Source organism: Protobothrops mucrosquamatus, unplaced genomic scaffold (genome assembly GCF_001527695.2).
Source record: "Protobothrops mucrosquamatus isolate PMUCROS unplaced genomic scaffold, P.Mucros_1.0 scaffold2666, whole genome shotgun sequence".
Classification (NCBI taxonomy): domain Eukaryota; kingdom Metazoa; phylum Chordata; class Lepidosauria; order Squamata; family Viperidae; genus Protobothrops; species Protobothrops mucrosquamatus.
Window position 1 is genome coordinate 154,013 of NW_015388715.1, and position 14,201 is coordinate 168,213.

At 37.9% G+C, this 14,201-nt stretch overlaps 1 protein-coding gene across 1 annotated transcript; it reads right to left on the reverse strand.

Annotated features, from left to right (window-relative positions):
• Window positions 1-4,635: 4,635 nt before the first annotated feature.
• LOC107296153 (Golgi apparatus membrane protein TVP23 homolog B) lies at window positions 4,636-13,017 on the reverse strand. Its single transcript, XM_015825499.1, has 7 exons — window positions 12,959-13,017; window positions 10,341-10,423; window positions 9,571-9,715; window positions 8,052-8,141; window positions 6,238-6,369; window positions 6,017-6,145; window positions 4,636-4,804 (listed from the first exon to the last, which is right to left on the reverse strand). Exons 1-7 carry the CDS (start codon window positions 12,968-12,970, stop codon window positions 4,772-4,774), a joined length of 624 nt encoding a protein of 207 aa, XP_015680985.1. The 5' UTR covers window positions 12,971-13,017; the 3' UTR covers window positions 4,636-4,771.
• Window positions 13,018-14,201: the final 1,184 nt, after the last annotated feature.

Here is a 14,201-nt window from a genome sequence, read left to right on the forward strand (position 1 = left end):
AGCAAACCTACTAAACTGCATTTCTTAAGAAAAATTAGGGAAAAGACCAATCGACAAATTTGACCACTGTGAATCCAATATATATATTCTGAGAACAGACTATAATAGGAATACTCTGGCAAACTGATGCCCTCTAGAAACTTTGAACTACAGCTTCTATAATAGCTTGTCATTTGCCATAGTGGCTGGGATTGATTAGGGAAAATTCCTTTATGTTAGTGAAAAATAAGGTGGAGGTTTTCACACATCTAGTTCAGAAACTGCAGTTGTACAGACATATATAAAGCATTTTTAAATGCTCATTTCTAGACAGCTATCTCACCTTTATGCATACAAATGAAATGTTTCTGAAAGTGAACAAAACACCTACAAACCTTATTTTCCTAAATGATTTAAAATTTGAAACGTTTGCACACATACTGAAAAGAACCTGAATTCTCAGAGAGGAGATTGGGCAAACAATCACAGTAGCACTGCTGATATTGATTTCCTAACCCCACCCAATATCTTATAAAAAGAGATTAATGGCACAACTATCATTTTGGACATACATGCTTCTGTTTCAGGGCTTTCCATCTGAAAAGATTATCCCAGAACAGAAAGAAGAGGGCGTTTGGGGATGTTGACAGAAGAATAAGGATGTCTGGATGCTTCATCAAATAACTGCACCGAGGGAAGCATACATTGTACATTAAGATGCCCATCTAGAAACAGCCAGAATGAAAAATGATACCCATAATTAGTAGAAAGTGCGGTAAACCATCAGGGGAGGCAATAGTCTATGTACAGGAAACACAAATGCATACTAATCTTGAAAAATTTCCAGAAGTAAGAATTATAGCAAGGTAACAATTACAGCTAAAAAGAAACACAGCTTTGCCTTCTAATTTACAAGCAAGAAAGGCACTTTAAACGAAACTGCTCATTTTGCAATGCCTTTATATACTTTCCAGATGCAATTATCTTTGGAATATTGTGTGCAAAACCCCAGACTCTCTCTGATAAAAGGATTATTGCAGAAATGGTGAAGGTGCAGAAAATGATTGTGGAGCTGGAACAGTTTACTTAAGAGGAAAGGAAGGTGACAATGTTCAAGGCTTTTTACGTAGGAAAAAAAAGATAAAGCAGGAGGTAGTAATTCAACTCAAACTTGACTCAGTTACTTCATGGATACAGTATGTCCACATATATGTGCTAGCAACAAATGGAAGCAGAAATTCAAAATATTGTTTGTTGTTATTGTTGACATCCCAATGTAGCTCACATCTTTATTATTTCCCTGGGGGGGGGGTCTCCCTTGCAAGTGAAAATCAGATCTCATTCAGCTTAGATTTTGGAGATCAATCAGGTTAGCTGTGAGGAAGTCATAATAACAGTGTAAATTTAGACATGCAGACCTTCAGGTTTTTTTTCCCTTTAATATAAAAATCATTCCGCAAATCTAAATTGTGGAAGAATCATGACAGAAAAAAGCATTCCACAATATACTATGCAATATACTAGTATACAAAACAGCTGGAAGGTTAATTAACTTTAAAAAAGCAACTGGATAGATTTATACAGAATAAGGTTATCAGTAGCTGATAGATATGCCTTCATTATGTCAAAGAGGCAGTCTGCTCTCTAAACCCAGGTTTGCTTGAAATCTGATCAGCATTTGATAGACATTTGCTTGGCCTCTGATGGGCAAATTTGGAACATAGAATGATGGTTTATTTATTAAATTTATCTACCACCCATCTCTCTAGTTAAGCATGATCCTTCACTTCTTACAACCATTGGGGAAATTGCCAGTAATTCAATGTGCTACGTAAAAATTATTGCTGGGGAAGGTCCAGCAATGAAAAGTTTCTTGATTTTATTAGATGATACTGTATAGAATAAGAGTTTTAAAAAGAAATTATATTAAACTTTAGAAATGCAAAGACCAGAAAAATTGATGAGTGAGAAGAAAGGAAATATGAACAGCAAAAAACCTGCAAAATTGGGAGATTCTCAAGAATAGCAACTTGTGTATATTGTTATTTTAAAGCTTGAATACTGTTGATACAGTATAAGCCAGTGGTGGCGAACCTATGGCACGGGTGCCAGAGGCGGCACTCAGAGCCCTCTCTGTGGGCACGCGTACCGTGACCCCAGTCCTAGGTCTTCAGCTGGGTTTTATAAAACCTTTTCGCTTTAGGCCTCCACCGCCGTGTACAAAAAAAAAAAGGCTCAATCAATCAATCAATTTCAACTTCTTGCGGAAAAAAAAAAGATCTTGCAAAGTTGGAATTAATTGATTGAACTTTTTAGTCCCACCCAGTCTGTGGTTACCACCGCAGCCACGCCCACCCAATGGGCCACACCTACCCAATGGACCACACCCAGCCAATGGCCAAAACCACCCGGCACCTGACCATGCATAAATGGGTTTTGGGTTGCAGTTTGGGCACTCGGTCTCTAAAAGGTTTGCCATCACTGGTATAAGCAGAAACAAAACATCTCAAAGGTGATGTGATTCACCCATGTAGGCACAACAGTATCTTACTCTCTCTCTCTCTCTCAGTTAAATGGGCGAAAAGATTTCCTAGAAAATATCATTACCTTTGCAGTGGTATGAATATTGTTTTTATGATATTCAATCTTTTGCGACTCATTTCTGATAATAATAAAATTATTAGAAAACAGTTAATGAAAAATGAATATGCAATCTTAAGTCATTTATGCCAGTGTCCACTGTTTAGGTAACCAAGGCTTTTTAATATGTCACTAAGGAATGCCAGCAATCAACAATAAAGTGCTCAATTGGATGACTGCAGTGTCCAGCTAAAAAGATAAAGATCAAGTTGATTAGTAAGACTATTAATAATGCACTTGATGAGCATCTCTGAAGTGAATGCAGCCGCTTCCCACATAATACAGTTGTGAAAAATGGAAAGTGACAAAGCTCAAAACTAGATTCAAGACATAAGCTTGTTAATCGACATGAAACTCACAATAGTGTATCACCTGAGACACATGATATTGGCACACTAAATCAAACCCATTCAGAATTTCACAGCTTTAAAAAAATATATTTCTTTGTAAAACAGGTTAATTCGAAAGATCCACAAACATGCACAATGCAAAACAGAAATTTTAAATACATTGTTTCTGTATTCCAAGAACCTTTACTTTTTATATCCAAATATGAACGTTAACAATCAGCATTCATGTAGAAACTTGCCAACCACTTTTCCTTTTAAAACGAACAATAAACCACCATTAGGCTTACATTAAGTTTTTTATAATCAATATTTCTTTCCTAAGTTTATCTTATAAACTATCTGAACAGTAACTGTAACATAGCTCTAACTCCCGTTTAAGCATCTTGAGAAATATACAAACTGATCATGTTTGAAATGAAGAATTGGATGTCCATACAGTAATCAGCAATAACTGAATAAATTTTAATTCTGATTTTGAAAAACAGCCCAATTACCAGTAGCACACCGTGACAAGGTAGGCCCTGTACATAGAACTCACTCTATTCAAAGCAGGAAAGTTTGCAGAAATCTACCACGTTCTTAGTAGAGCCTAAATTCACTGAAGCATTGCTTACATTTGCAAATAAATATTTGCAGATGGGCTAAATCAGTGGTCCCCAACCTTTGTGGCTTGGCAGTCCAGCTGGGGAGGGGACTTGTGCAAGTTGAGCTGCATGCATTTGCGCCCGCCCGCTGGCCTGCCGCTTGCACAACCGAAGCTGCAAATAGGCCATGGTCCAGTAGTGGGCTGCTGCCCAGGAGTTGGGGACCCCTGGGCTATATTAATCCAGTGGATTAACTGGGCTAATTTTACATGAGCCACCTAGTTTAAAAGTAGCTCAATCTCTTATTTCAACAATTCTGAAGTTGCTTGTTTGGGTTTATTATGAGTTCATGGCTCTAGCAATTTCAGAACAGTCTTTCTATAATATCAATAATCTGTAAGTGGCACAAAGGGGCACACTCAAATCCATCCTCTCTCTATAGGATGTGAATTGAGATCTACATCCTTGTAGGCTACCATAGTTGTAGCCTGAGAATTCGCTTTTACTCAGATAGTAAGCTGAAGAGAATTTGCCCTTGTTTCTCGGGAAATCTAAATAGTCAAGAAAGCTCAGATCAAAACCAAACAAAACAGGAAAGTTAATTTTTGCCAATCAACAGGCATCAGCGTTTTTCTATTCTGATTGTGAAACTGGAACCCTTAGCTCTTCCTCCTGACCTTTAGCTGAAATTATCCAATTGTTGTTATTTTCTGTTTTCCTTATTAAGATCTAAAAACCTGCTTAAAAATACCTGATCTCACAATAATGTAGACATTAAGTCATGCATTAAAGGTTACATTCCACAGTTCTCACATGAGGAAAGATTGCTCAAGCCCTTATCATCAGACTTCTTGAACAAGCTGGTTTTGAAACAGCACAATATTTGACTGCAAAGTTCTTGAGGACAGTTCTGGCTATTTCAGGAATGCAATGTTATAAATAGTCACAGATATCATCACTATTTTTTTAACCTAATTCTAAGTAGAGAATTAATCATTTAATTAATTAAAGAGTCTAGCAGTCAGTTGAGTCAAGAAGAGCTTTGTAAAATCTAAGTTGTAAGAAATGGTAGCAATTAACACTTCTTTGAGACATATTTAATTACAAAAATCCAGACACAGATTATAAATTTCCTGTACAGAGGCCAAGAAATAGGTTTTTCCCCTCCCCCATTCTCCATAAGGACTGAAAATGGTAGGTAGTGTTTCTTCATGAACCTCAAGATACTGCTTGGTCCTCCTTGGGCGTGGTCTGTAAAAGAAAAATAAATAGCATTAGATCAGGACTATAATGACTATAGTTAAACTCTTTGAAAAATTATCTTGTAGGGTGCGCTTGCCCCGATTCTGGAAAAAATATTCTCCATACCACTTTATGGAGGTCCCTTCGACCAGTCCGCTCCCACAGAGAGGGCCTCCTTAGAATGCCGTCGGCCAGACAATGCCGGCTGGCGACCCCCAGGGGGAAAGCCTTCTCTGTGGCAGCTCCTGCCCTCTGGAATGACCTACCCCCCGACCTACGTACAGTTGTGGACCTGCGCCTTTTTCGCCGAGCCCTGAAGGCCCATCTATTCCGGCCTGGCGTAGTTTGATTATGTTTTAGTGGGGGTTTTGTATGGGGTGTTTTTAGAACAGGCCTGTTATTTAATTTGATTTTAGCTCAGAAACTATTTATTTATTATTGTGGTTTTTAGTATCGCCTGTTCACCGCCCTGAGTCCCGTAAGGGAGATAGGGCGGTATATAAATTTAATTAATAAATAAATAAATAAATAAATAAATAAATAAATAAATGTGGGCAGACACAATGACTGGACCTTTGCCTAGAAAAGGCTGTTATCAAAGCACCTGTAGAGTTTTTTCAAGGAAACAATACTGCCTAAACAGTGTCTCTGAAGATAGTTAAATGGAGCAAATAAGATTAAAGTCATGAGGATCCTCTAAGCCAGAGGTTGCCAACCCTCAGGCCGCGGCCCATTATTGGGCTTCAATCCATTTAGAACTGGACCGTGGAAGCAGCAGCAAGCGCATGCGCTACTCCACGTGCACGCGCAGCAGCCATACCTGCCACTTGTGCAAATGGAGCTGCGCACGCGCTTGTCTGCCACTCAAGCAGAACCATCTTCTCTCCACCCTCCACCGGCCTGCCAAACCAGAAAGGCCGGAGACCGCTGGTCTAAGCTTCAGACCCTCAAAGTCAAATTTCTCAAAGATCAGTCATATGTATTCAAATTACAGTCAAGAGCACTCTGAAAGCATATGTGACATCTTTCCTCAACAGTCCAAGGAAGAGCTGTAATACATACAACTGAAAGAAGCTGTAACAGAACCTGAGCAGTCTAGTGTTGGACCTTGAATTCTTTAAATCTCTAGGCCTACAAAAAGTAGCCAAATCAGGAAATGCAAAATTAGATAAGGACCAAGGCAAATGCTTGGAGAGGAACAGAAAATAAAATCTGACCTACCTGCCGCAGGAACTGCCTTCCCAAGTAGAAAGTTGCTGCGCTAGTCAGGTTCTTCCTGCTACCCACTTTGCACCGAATATAGCCATAAAGATTAGCTCCTTGCAATACTACACCCATAATTACCACTGCCTATAAAAGGAGAGGAAGATATGTGAGAGAACCAAAGCCTCACTGTTCCCCCAAGAATGAGCTTAGCAGGAACAAATGAACATTTTACTCACCAGCCACTTAACTTTGAAAGAAAATAGGGCACTGAAGGCAAAAATCACCCAGAGTAAAGGACATGTGATTAATCCTAACCAGAAGATTCTGGACTCTGCTTCTGAAATAGCTTTCCTCCCCTGAGCAGATGCCTAAAAATGAATGGTAGTAGTATTTTATTTACACTGTACTTTATTTTTTTAATTAAGCGTAAAGCAACATTATAAAAAGATTACTTTCGTTAAATACTGAAAAATCTCAGTGATGATAATACATTTTCTGAATCAGCCGAATCTAACTATTCTTTAAAGAAATCATGCAACAGAAAGCTTTATGTCTTTGGATTTCAGAGTGGAAACAGAATGAAATATCCTTTTATCAAAAAGGGGTATCAAGGGAGAGAGCCCTTCCTGACCAACGCAGCACCACTTTACAGAGCCTCAGCTATCCCTGTCACCCTGTGCTCTGCTGGCCTTGCCATGCCCAGCTGGCCTTCACTGTCTTACTCCAACTGCCCATACCACATGCCTAGTCTGGCTCTGTGTGAGGCAGCTGCTGGCTGCAACAGGCCTTTCTCCCAAGGCTGCTCATGATTTGGAGAATGGCATGAACAGCCTTGGGAAAAGGTCTCTTATAACCAGCAGTTGCCTCACACAAGGCAGGCCTCATCAGCAGTGGAAGATGGTGAAGGTCAGCTGAATATGGCAGAGGCATCTGGCCAGTTTGGTGCTTGAGGTGGCATTGGGCCCATTGGTGGTGCTGGCTGGCTCTCACTTCCCAAGGCCCCAAGCCACCACTTCAACCCCAGCCCTGCTGCTTCTGCCAATAAGTTTCGTTATGCAGGACGTTCAAAGGGGCAGAGATGCGGGGAGATAGGCAAAGGGAATTGAAGTGTCCCTGCTGTCATAAATGCAGGCAGCTATTGCCAAGTACCTGAATTCTGATCATGTAACCATAAAACTTCAGGAACTGGGTGTAAATACCATTAGTTCAGCATCGCTGTAACTTCAGTTGCTGAAACGAATGGTTGTAAAGTGAGAACTGTCTGTAAAGAACAATAAATATTGCTTAGGCAAGTTTTCATGTTATGAAGACCGAAGGGGATCAAATGTTTGAAAACTAATTGTAGTTAGTTAGTCAGGAAACAGACAACACAAGAACTACAGTTACTCATCTTTATTGTCATAGGATGTAGTGACAAAATCCTGGAAAGCCTGACAGAGTTTCTCTGTCCCTGTTATAGTCAAAGTGAAGTAATTTTGAGTTTCTTCCTCACCCTTATCTGTATTTCCTAGCTAAGATGTGTGTGTTTTTTGTGATGACTGTTGCTTATTCTTCTTCAAGGCTATCTTCATATTCCTGTTCAAGCCTGAAAGATTTATAAACTGAGACCATACCTTACCCTACCCTCAAACTCATTTGCATTGGCCTGATATATCTAAATATTTTCACGACATAAGGTTGAAAAAAGATTCTCAGCATGCCTAAAAACTGTTGCTTGTGTTTGGTTCTTTAAAGTAATTACAGGAACTCTAAAATGCATTGCTTGTATGATTTGATAGTTTGATCTTAGCTCATTCAATCATAATTTTTTAAAACAAGTTCAATTGTTTAATATCATTTATCTCATTCAAATAAACATATACTGTGCATCTTTTTTTGGCCCAGTCTCTAAATCAGAGGGTAAAGCACGTTATATTACAAATACTACCTTCAATAATTGTGCTGTGATTTGTGTGTAGTGACCTTGTATCCAATTCTGGAATTAAAAGTGCTCTAAGCTGTAGAGTACACCATTCACAGTCATTCCCTCAGCAACAAGGGAGATATTTACCTTCCTGGCTTCAAACACCCAGTGACTTTTGCCATCATCATCAACCTGGTTCCACCATCGGAGGCCAACCATCAACCTCCCTGTGATATTCTGGAGAGAGTTAAAGACAGCATGAAAGTGCTTCCTGCAACACCAATCATACATTTTACTAAATAAGCTCCCCCAAATGCCTCCACTGTTTTATGCACAAAATTTAACGAAACAAGAATCTCATTCCTGTTGTGCTGTTCAACAGTAGAACTATGGGCAGCTATTAGAGTCACAGTTCTAAGTGAGCTACCAATTGCTCAGCTTGCCCTAGTATGCCCCTGGGCTACATTCTCAGAAATCCTATTAAGTTTACTGCAAATAGCTGCTTGGCAAGCAAGTTATAATTTTACTAGTGACATGGAGACATGTTAGACTACTATCATGAATATAGGTTATATGCCTTCTGGTTATTTCAAAAGCAACAATAATAGTTTGCCATGTGTCTTCCTGCCCAAATAACTCTGGAATGTTTATAACAAGATATAAAACAATTACATGATGGAAGTGTTTTTTCAAACATATTTGTAATGTATTGTCAGGCATAAAAGTGCAATTATACATATTTAACAATTTGAATTTTCCTATCTCACTTCGACACGCTATCTAAAATAAGTTACAACAATGACAGCATGACCAAGGAGGACAACTAGTCTGTACAAGGGAAAGAGGCTTTTTTGTTGTTGTTCAGTATCTGTAATAATGATGAGTCCTAAGCAAGCCAAGAGACAAATCTAACACTGTTTTCCAATTGGAACATATACTCTACCCTCTTAAGCCCTTGTTCACTTAACACATAATCGGGCTGTATTAATTTGACTCTGAATTTAATATATAAATGTGCACAACATCCTTCTACAATGAAAAGTTTTTGCTTTTTCTTCTTTTTATGTTTTTGGCTGCATTCTGACTTCCATGAATGCAAAAGAACCATGCATGTTTTCCAGAGGATCTCCATCCTCCCAGGTCAAAAACTCTGTAGTAACTTCTTATGCTTCTATAAAGGTTAGGAGAATAAATATTAAAAAAAATTGCTGTCTACTTTGGTGGCAGAAACATCACATAAGCAGGACTCTGACAAAGTAATGTCCCAATCAAAATGTTAATTAAAATTTTTAAAAAGTAGCTATAAAGTGTCATAGAGAGCAAGCTTTCTGCATGTATATACAGGCATGGTAAAATGTCTATGAACAGAATAAAACATAGAAATAACCACTTTGTTATATTTGAATGCAAATGCAAACTTCATTATATGTTATGATGGAAATCACATTCTACACATGTTCCGATATAACTTTAGTAAAATAGCTCAAAAGAGCACTCTCCCTCCAGCTCATTACTTTGATCTCTGTACTTGAGGAGCAGAGAGAAAAGCAAGCTAAATAAAATCAAAATCAGTATTCTAATTTTGATTAATAGTACAGTTCCCTGCACTACCAATTTCTCTGATAACAAGCATTTTCAAGTATCAACATATTACAAAATGACTTACTTTCACTGCCCAAAAGTCACACGACAGAAGTAAAATGATTGTCACCATACAAGCAATATAGCTGTTGCTGAGCAATTCACAAAGTAAGTAGACAATTATTGCACTGACCCGGAAGAACAAGTGGAAAAAGGAAGCTATAGGGTGTCTGTAAAAGACATAGGAAGAAAATAATTTGGTTATCGATTTCAGTGTTTAATCTGGCCAAATCAAACTTTAGAATTTATGCCATTATTCCAATTTCATAAAGGCAACAATGTTCTTATTAGCATAACTATATTATTATGATTGGTCACACAGTCAGTCAAGTGTTTAGAGTGGATTTGGCATTTTTGTCCATCTACTGAGTCCTTCCCAAGGACCTTAGTTAGGCAGAAGTTGTTTAAGAGTATTAAAGGTATTATTGCAGGATGAAAACTATTATTATTATTATAAATGTGAACAATATAAATCAAACAAATTCTTTAACTTGAAAGACCATACTCCACAACATCATTTTCTTGCAAATGTTTGCTGAGGGTAAAGAGATAAGTAAATATTGCAGTTCATTTTATGTAAGCCTTCCCCTAGATTTCAGCACGAAAGCAGAATCTATATTAATGAAAATATTTTCAACCTCTACACCTACACAGGATTCTGCCACCACAGTTACTAAATCAAACTATATTTGTAAATGTTTCGTAAGAGAGTTAAGTCATGCCAGAACTTTTTTTTTTCCAACCATAGCCCCAAAAGCCTGTTAAGACATAGCAGCCTCTTACTTCCAGACTTACTTTATTCTTGATTTCCTGGGCTTTCTGGACATTTCAACTTCTCCATCAAAAAGCGAAACATCTTCTGTCTCATCATTACTATCCTAGAGAGATAAATACAGATTTCAAACATGGTTTTTTAAAAATATATACCCTTGTGCAACAATTCAAAAAAAAAACCTCCAACCTAGGCCATTGTGATAAAACTATAGGTGCCTGGAGGTGAAGATAAGGGGAAGATGATTAAACAAACATTCTGATGCAAGCTCCATCCCCTTTGAACATATGATGTGAGGTGGAATGCCACTATGATCCTCACAGAGTTATTATATGAGAAAAATAAGAAGCAGGAGTATTAGGTATGTTTACAGGCTTGACTTATATATATATATAAGAAATCAAGATAAAGTTTTATCAGCATCAGCATCATTCTGGTGAAAATGCCAGATTCTGTGGTGCTTCCGGATGAAACTGAGAAAATTACATAGAAATGAGGAACCAATATTTTGGTACAGTAATATATAATTTTACTTGAAACTGTTATTTTAAACTCTGATTAAAATAATAGCAACATAATTTAACTTTTTTATTTTAAAACTCTATAGCAAAACATGGGTCTATTTCTTGTTTAGTTAATGTCAATATAAAAAGGAATGCAACAGATTAAACAAAAAAATTATTTCTTTTAATAAGAGTAGTTATTCTACATTAAACTAGAAAATATTTCATGGGCCCTTCAACAAGATTTCTAAAGCAGTTTTCAGGAAGGTGTACATTCTTGAAACTGACACCATGCAATGTTAAAAAGCAGATGGGGGACCATGTTTAATTATTTGCTATTTGAAGCCAATACCAATGATGCCAAAATCTGTATTACACTGTCGCCCTCAGAATATTTGTTTGTCTAATCCTCTGTTTACTAATTAGCAATAATTCTTCAATGCAGCATTTGGGCCTTATTTCTGCACACTATCTTTTCCTTAAAAATCCTTTTAAAGGTGTATGGGGAGATCACACTCCTTGTCTCACCATCACTGCAACCATTTACATACTTATTTACTTTATATAACTTGGTAGCTAAAAAGTGAATAATCATAGTCTTCTTTGTACATAGGTGGAACAAACATGTTTATGAATTTACTGTAAGCATTATCATTGGTATCATTGGTAAGACTGGGGCAAAAAATAAACTCTGGTTATTGGATTTGTTATCGATTTCTTAGCCTTCAATCAACCAATATAATTATTTCAAAGAAAGAATAAAATAAGTGATCAAAAAACAGCACCACAAAGAAAACATCAATTTTGATGATTTTCTATGAATGTGTATATAGCATTTTAGCATACCATTATTAATAAGCTAAAAAGACTTAAAACCTGAGCTAAGAATAACCTAAAATTAAGGATAAAATCATGGCATTGTTTAAAGCTAAAACTATATCCCTAATGAAAACCAAATTAACAGAATTCTGAAAACATTCTCCGATATCATTGTTCATAATGCTCTGATGTTAGTAAAATTTTACATTTAGAGCTGTCAGATATATTTAAGGTAACAATAGGATACTTGTATCCCTTTACTGCACATCAGTATTTCTTTCTGAGAATCTCTAGCCTCAGTTAGCAGTTGTTGCTGCAGGGAAAATTAGAAGTGAATTCCAAGTTCATTGCTTTGAGCTTGTGAGTGAAGGGAGGGTATAACTTAAATATTAAGTCCATTTCTTCATTAATGAATTATAATGATAGTACTTTGGTATTTTTGTATTTGTTTTTATTAGGCTGTTAGCCGCCCTGAGTCCGCAAGGAGAAGGGCGGGATAAAAATACAATAAATAAATAAATAAATAAACCTTCAGGGCCATCCACCCAATTTGGGGAAAAATAGACTTATACTCATAACTGATCTTTCAGAATGATTGTGGGATGACTCTAGAAGATATTATAAATCGCAAGTGGAACATATACCTAGTTGCATAACTACTAAATGAAACTACTCTAAGAATAATGTAATCCTGCAAACAACCTGCTATTCGTGCGTTATCTTAGGGGCACCTTACAATATTTGAGCTAAAAATGCAGATGACCAGTAGGCAACAGCAATCGTTAGAGTTCGCTATATGCTGCTGTCTTGCTGACGTCGGATTTTCACACCCTAGTAGTCCTAATCTTAACTTTTTGCTAGAGTTCATCAGAGGATTTTACTTCGATATTACCCAATTCCACTCCAATTATGCCCACATTTTAATCGCCTGGGAGCCTTAGAAATACAACTCCTCCACTCACACCCAAATTAAAAGCTATATACAAAAACATTTAACAGTTGGGGGGCAGGGACAGAAAGAAATGCTTTGCGAGCATAGCCCAGACATCGCAGGAGAAGGAAGAAAGATGAGAGCAAGAACCAAGCTGGTCTTCCCCTCTCCTAACAAAGCAGCTACAACTTGTGTAGCTTAGGATGGGTTTCATCTAGCAAGATGTACTCATTTTCCGCAGCCACGACCTTGGCTTGAAAGTCCTCCACCAGGTCCTCTTCCAGCTCACCTCCCTCTCCAATATTAAAAAGTCCCTTCAGCCCCGAAGTGGGAAACCCACACAGCGTCCCCGACCCAAACGAGGAAATAATAGCCCCTTAGCTCCCACCTGCCGCAACATTGCTTCCGCCTTCTGCCACGTCACAACCGACTCCCCAAGCAAAGCCGTCTACGACATCAACGTGCGACGGACGCCAAGATATGCGTCCAATTCCAATTCCAATGGAAAGCCGTCAACGTTGACTGAGAGATATAGGAAAATATAGAGCGCTCATCTCAGTTTACGATTAGATTATCTTCATCCCAAGTAAAGTAAGAGAGACTTCTCTAAGCCATGTTTCTCAACTTTATCAATTTTAAGATGTTTGGACTAAAATTGTCAGAATACCATGCCGGCTGTTGCTAAGGTTGAGAAACTCTGCACCATAGGATATCCCATTATGACTCTCTGGAGAAAGTCAGGATTTTAAAATGGATAAGATAGGGGAAGTGTAACTTGGCATTCAAAATGAAACATATTGCAATTTAATTGTTCTATTCTTTTAGCTCGTAAGCCTTAAGAATGGGGCTGCCGGGACAGTGTTTAGCTTTAATATAGATTATGTGTTGTGCAGCTTTTGGTTCAACTCTCAAAGACTGTTCTAATATCTCCCGAAAAATTAGTTCATAGAGATGAATAATCCGCACAGCAAAGGGACACTGCCCAGGATGTTCTCAGGAGCAGTTTTTCTTTCAGATTTTTCTAGTGATGCCGCCCATCCCAAGGTTAGGCCGGGATCTTGGCTTCTATGTATCCGAAGGAATCGGCAATTGTGCAGATTGAAGAGCAGCATGAAAATTAAGGGCACTTATCAAGAATTTGCATCATTCCATAATTAGGTTTGCACCTGTATCGCAGACTGGCAGCTGAGCCCATTTATTTCTGGATTCATCCTAACGTTGCAGTTTTTTGAGGAAAGTGTGCCCTTGAGTCTGTCTTCACTCCTGACAACTGCCTGGAACAAATCCCTGCAATTTTCTTGGTAAGATTTTTGGAAACGGGTTGCTCCCTAAACATTGCAATAAAGATTGTTTCCATTCCACTATAAAGCTCTGTACAGTCTCCGGGCTGGTCATTCTCCAATTGACAGCAACCTTTTCTTCTTAAACTAACCTCTCTCCCTTTCCTGCAAATGTATAGGATTTGTAATAGCATGCCAAGACTGGATTTCATCAGTATTTTAAATACAACTAAGTATACAGACTTAGAAACTTTCCAGGTCTCCCTCAGCTTTTTTTTTTTTTTTTACTGCAAAGCATCAATGAAAGCACTGAACATGATTTAACAATGTGGGTGGGAGGAGGGCCCTGAT

Bases quoted from the DNA above. Each gene is read 5' to 3' on its own strand.
- LOC107296153 (XM_015825499.1), bottom strand. The intron at 8,142-9,570 runs GTAAGTCATTTT...AACTCTCTCCAG, and splicing joins GTGACTTTTGGGCAGTGAAA to AATATCACAGGGAGGTTGAT. The intron at 6,370-8,051 runs GTAAATATCTCC...ATTCATTTTTAG, and splicing joins GGGTGTTTGAAGCCAGGAAG to GCATCTGCTCAGGGGAGGAA.